General features: G+C 41.8%; 1 protein-coding gene across 1 annotated transcript; it reads left to right on the top strand.

Moving 5' to 3' along the window:
- Window positions 1-2433: 2433 nt before the first annotated feature.
- LOC124041708 (transcription factor AP-1-like) lies at window positions 2434-4723 on the top strand. The gene has a single exon (XM_046359603.1). The coding sequence runs from the start codon at window positions 2824-2826 to the stop codon at window positions 3772-3774; it is 951 nt and encodes a 316-aa protein (XP_046215559.1). The 5' UTR covers window positions 2434-2823; the 3' UTR covers window positions 3775-4723.
- Window positions 4724-6057: the final 1334 nt, after the last annotated feature.

Below are 6057 nucleotides of genomic sequence, written 5' to 3'. Positions count from 1 at the left end.
AGGCCCATTGAGCTCTACTGGGACTAGAAAGAGTTTCTCCACACATGGCATATTACAGACAGATCATAAGACATATTTCCATCTATTCAGGGAAATAATGAAAAACGTAATTGGAGAGTTTACATTCAGTAATGCTAATACCTAGGGTATGTATTTGCATGGTAGTACCTATGGAATTACAGTGTAGAAACACATTGTTGCTACATACAGGTAACAGCCAAAATAATGGAAGCACTTGAGGGATGCAAAGTACTGTATATTGAAGACAGGTTCTTCCACACAGGTGTGGTTCCTGAGTTAATTAAACAATGAACATCCCATCATGCTTAGGGTCATGTATAAAACTGCTGGGCAGGCCATTATTTCTTTGTCCGCATAGGATGAGAATGCCCCCATCCACAGGGCACGAATGGTCAATGAATAGTTTGATGAGCATGAAAATTATGTAAACCATATGCCCTGGCCATTTCAGTCACCAGAGCTCAACCCAATTGAACACTTATTGGAGTTTTCCACCACCATCAACAAAACACAAAATGATGGTATTTCTTGTGGAAGAATAGTGTTGCAACCTTCCGATAGAGTTCCAGACACTTGTAGAATCTATGCCAAGGTGCATGGAAGCTGTTCTGTTTCGTGGTGGCCCAACACCCAATTAAGACACTTTGTGCTGGTGTTTCCTTTATTTTGGCAGATGCCTACTTGCTATACCTGTACTTGAAGCAACCCTTAAAATGTGAGGCACAATGTTCTATTTGATATTCATTTGAACATTTTCCTTCCCCTATATAACCAATGCAGAATGGATCACCTGAAAAGCAACACAAAAAAAACAGGGGGAGCCACCCCCCCTCCCTCGACCCCCCCCCCCGCCTCTCTCTCACACACCAGAAGTAGTCACCTCCAAAATGATTGACACCCTTGATAAAGATGAGCAAAAAAGACTATCAAATAAATAATTAAAATACTGAGCTATATCGTATGCTCAGCATATTAAGAAAAATATATTATTTTATAATAGCACAATTGCTCGTAGAAAGATAACAAGTAGCCTAATACTTATTGTCACCCTGGCTTTCAATATTCCAGCACCCTCTCCTTGGGAGGATAACGACAGAGCCTTTTTCTCAAATGTTTTATGAGATTGGAGAACTCATTGGGAGGAATCATAGAACTTTCCTCCATACATAATTTTTCCAGATCCTTGATATCATCGACTGCCCTCTTCAATTCAAACCACAGATTTTCAATGGGTTCAAGTCCGGAGACAAATAAAATGTTGATTTTATAGTCAATTGACAATTTCTTTATGGATTTGGATGTGTGCTTGGGGTTATTGTCCTGCCGGAAGATCCACTTGTGGCCAAGTTTCAGGGTCAGATATACTGGTTGCTGAGGCAACCAGGTTTTGGGCTAAAATGTCCTGGTACACGATGCTGTTGACTTAACGGGGTCCCCAGTATCAGTGGAAGCAAAATAGCCCCATAACATCTATTACTCCAGTGTTAATTTGCTAAAGTGTAATTACTTTGCTACTATGGCCAATTTATTGCCTTACCTCCTTACGCCATTTGCACACACTGTATATAAACTTATTATATTGTGCTAATGACTGTATGTTTGTTTATTCCAGGTGTAACTCTGTGTTGTTGTTTGTGTCACACTGCTTTGCTTTATCTTGGCCAGGTCGCAGTTGTAAATGAGAACTTGTTCTCAACTGGCCTACCTGGTTAAATAAAGGTGAAATTTAAAAAAATCTAACATATTTTACAGTAGGTATGAGGTACAAGATCCCTCACAATGTGTTCTCCAATCTCATAAACATTTTAGAAAAAGGATGTGCCGTTATCCTCGCAAAGGGGCTGGAGTATTGAAAACAGGGCTGCCAATATTTTTGTATTTATTTTTTTTTTGTGAAAAAAAACGTATTACTTGTTTAAAAAAAACATCTTTCTCTGAGTAATTGTGTTAGTATATAATTTCCCATTTTTTGCATGAAATATATCTCAGTATTTGAATTATTTATTTGATATCGTTGTTTTGCGAATCTTTATCAAGGGTGACAATAATTTGTGTGGTGTCTGTGGTGCCAAATTGCCACGCTTCCATCTACAAAGTCAAAGAGCAAAAGAAGGAAAGCAAATATTGTGAAAGCTGTTATTCAAAAGGGAATCTAGTCAACCTGTTTAAGATTGGGTTGCGAAATAGAGCGGGTAACAATATTTTCAAAAACAATACGTAATCCCAGAGGACACCGCTCCTTTTACTGCATTACCTAATCCCATCAACCATTGCGGGAGGCGGGAACATGGCTGGTTGTCCACGCAACGTGCATGTCATTACAAAAAGTAACGCCCATCACATCATCTCAAACCAATAGGAAGCCTTAGAAATTACATCATTGTTATTTTCAGTATAGCACCAGCATAGAAGTGGATAAAGTTCGTCTCCACGTTGGAAGTGCTAGAAAGTACATTGTATCGAGTGAGATACAGCATCTGCTTAGAAAAGGAAAGCCTTGTTTCAGTTGGAAAATCGAATAAAACAATTCTTAATTGAAAAGACATATATCGATTGAGGAAGTGAATATTTTTGTTTGATACTATTCTTCTTTTATCAAGTCTCAAGAAAAGTTTCCACGTAGGACATCAAAAGTTGTCCTCCGACTTGAGTTTTGAACATTAGTCAACTTGTCCTAAAATTGTCAAAAGATTGGGGACATCGGATTGCAGTTTATCACTCCAAATTGTTTATTGCAATTTCAACAGTTGATGCTTTTATTTTTTCCCAACAACTATCTTCGAGATAAAGACCAGTCAATTGATGCCCACCAAGATGGAAGCTACATTCTATGACGAATCGGTAACTGGTCAGCAAGGCGCAGTGGGTGGATATCATGGGTTTAACCCGAATAGTATGAAGCAGAGTATGACACTGAACCTCAACGACCCTAAAATGTTTAAACCTCATCTGCGGGCGAAAGCTATCGATATACTGACGTCCCCTGATGTGGGATTATTAAAACTGGCCTCTCCGGAATTGGAAAGGCTCATCATCCAGTCCTGCAATGGTTTAACGACTCCGACCCCAACTCAGTTCCTCTGTCCCAAGAACATCACCGACGAGCAAGAGGGTTTTGCTGAGGGTTTCGTGAGGGCGCTCGCGGAGCTTCATTATCAACAGCATATGCCTAATGGCAGTTGTGACTCTCAGACGAATGCTTCCAACGACATGGCATCCGCATCTACTGTATTGGACAGTCCTATACCCTACAGCTGCACCGTGCGCCCCAAGCCACCGGAATACACAAACTTGGGCCTTTTCAATCGGGCTGTCAGCTCTGCGTCGGCACCTACCGGCGACAGACACTCTTCCGCCAGTTACACGTCCGTCCCGTCCCAAACCCACATCGAGACCCAGCTGCCAGCCCAGCACCCACGGCTACAGCCATTCAAAGAGGAGCCCCAGACGGTGCCCGAGATGAGCGGCGATACCCCTCCGATGTCTCCTATCGACATGGAGAGCCAGGAGAGGATAAAGGCCGAGAGAAAGCGCATGAGGAACAGGGTGGCCGCGTCTAAATGCCGGAAAAGGAAGCTGGAGAGGATCTCTAGGCTGGAGGACAGGGTCAAAAACCTGAAGACGCAACACACAGAGTTGGTCTCTTCTGCCAACGTGCTCCGGGACGAACTGGCACTGCTCAAACAGAAGGTCATGGACCATGTTAACAGCGGGTGCCAACTCATATTGACGCAGCAGCTCCAGGCGTTCTGAACAGCCATAAGACATTGCGGTTTGAGTGAGAGACTTTTCATTATGGGACCAAACGCAGCTCATATAGGGGCGTGTTCTTCGTCTTTGCGCCCTGACAGAATGGCGACAAGAAAAATAAACGTATTCGTGGAATAAATAGGCTAGTGGTGGCTACGGCCAACAAACAGTGGCAATGCCTGTTGATCGATTACGAGTTCTGACATTGTCTAGTATGTATATAGACCAAGTCTAGCACTGAGTTTTCTCACCAGCGACAAGTTGTACAATGTAACACTATAACGTTACGAGACATTGCTTTTTTGACACACCTTGTGCGAGGATTGACCCAGAGGTGTTTGTGTACTAGGACTGACACAAAACTGCCTTACTTTCTTAACATTTACATTAATACCATTTTGTGAAGAGGTTCAAACAAATGTTAGACCTGAATGAATACTTTATCATAATACTATTTTTATGCCTGTCTTTTGAGCACTTCAGAAAATACAAATATACGACAAATACAATGTGGAATAAAAAGTCATGAATTGAGAATATTGTCTTTGTTATAATTATAAAGAATCGGGTTTTAAATAGCTTTTATTGGCGCAGAGAAAACGTTGAATAGTTCGTTCTTGGATGAACAGTGAATACATTTAATGTTTGTTAACAGTAAAATGGGGACAGACTGACCATTGAGTCACTCCAGTGTAGTGTAATCGCTTGGTAGGGGACCGTGCTCCTCGACGACGATTGGACACCGTTTCGGAAATGAGCAGCAAGCAAGCCAAATATGGCAAGAGAGCTCTGGGAGCAGTTACGTTTTCTATGACGGTGGGTCAGGGTGTGCCTAAAATACTGTCTGTCTCCTGTTGTAAATGCTGGTTGGTACTAATAGTCTTACGACTGGTGTTTGTTTTAAGGAGCTGAGGTGCTATATAATAAATTAAAATATCTTTGATAACGAGTTCCTATGACTGAGAAAAAAAACATTCTTCAATAGTGTCGTGTAGATAGTGTAATGTGTTCAATAGATATGTTCAATAGATGTGTATACGTGTTCAATAGTGTCAACTACTGCCCCCTTTCACTGCTGCTTAAATGATTACCACTATGCTGCTATCCATTGGTTATTGATTGACATTCCCAAGTATCTATTCATACTGCTACTGGTCACTATTACTCCTGTTTACATGTACAGTGCATTTGAAAAGTATTAAGGCCTCTGGACTTTCCCCCCACATTTTGTTATGTTACAACCTTATCAATTTTAGAATTCGTTTTTTTCTCCCTTTAATCAATTTACACACAAAACCTCATAATGACAATGCACAAACAGGTTTGTATACATTTTTTGTAAATTTATATTAAAAATAAAAACTATTACATTTACATAAGTATTCAGACCCTTTACTCAGTACTTTGTTGAAGCACCTTTAGCAGCGATTACAGCCTTGAGTCTTCTTGGGTATGACACTACAAGCTTGGCACACCTGTATTTGGGGAGTTTCTCCCAGTCTTCTTTGCAGATCTTCTCAAGCTATCTCAGGTTGGATAGGGAGCATCGCTGCAAAGCCAGAGATGTACGATCAGGTTCAAGTCCAGGCTCTGCCTGTGCCACTCAAGGACATTCAGACTTGTTCCAAAGGCACCCCTGTTGTCTTGGATGTGTGCTTAGGGTCGTCGTCCTGTTGGAAGATGAACCTTCGCCCCAGTCTGAGCGCTCTGGAACAGGTTTTTATCAAGGATCCCTCGACCCTGACTAGTCTCCCAGTCCCTGCCGCTGAAAAACATCCCCACAGCATCATTCTGCCACCACAATGTTTCACCGTAGGGATGGTGCTAGGTTTCAGAGTGACCATCGGGTTCTTCATCACCTTCATCACCTCCCTGACCAAGACCCTTCTCTGATTTCTCAGTTTGGCCGGGTGGTCAGCTCTAGGAAGAGTCTTGGTGGTTCCAAATTTCTTCCATTTACAAGTGATGAAGGCCACTGTGTTCTTGTGGATCTTTTTCTTGGTACTCTTCCCCAGATCTGAGCCTCAACACAATGCTGTCTATGAGCTCTACAGACAATTCCTTTGACTTCATGGCTTGGTTTTGCTCTGGCATGCACTGTCAACTGTGAGACCTTATATAGACAGGTGTGTGCCTTTCCAAATCATGTCCAATCAATTGAATTTACCACCAGTGGACTCCAATCAAGTTGTAGAAACATCAAGGATGATCAATGGAAACAGGATGCCCCTGAGCTCAATGTCAAGTCTCATAGCTAGGGTCTGAATACTTTAAATAAAAAAAGGG

Source organism: Oncorhynchus gorbuscha, linkage group LG08 (assembly GCF_021184085.1).
Source record: "Oncorhynchus gorbuscha isolate QuinsamMale2020 ecotype Even-year linkage group LG08, OgorEven_v1.0, whole genome shotgun sequence".
Taxonomy (NCBI): domain Eukaryota; kingdom Metazoa; phylum Chordata; class Actinopteri; order Salmoniformes; family Salmonidae; genus Oncorhynchus; species Oncorhynchus gorbuscha.
This window is presented reverse-complemented; position numbering and strand designations above follow the sequence as displayed.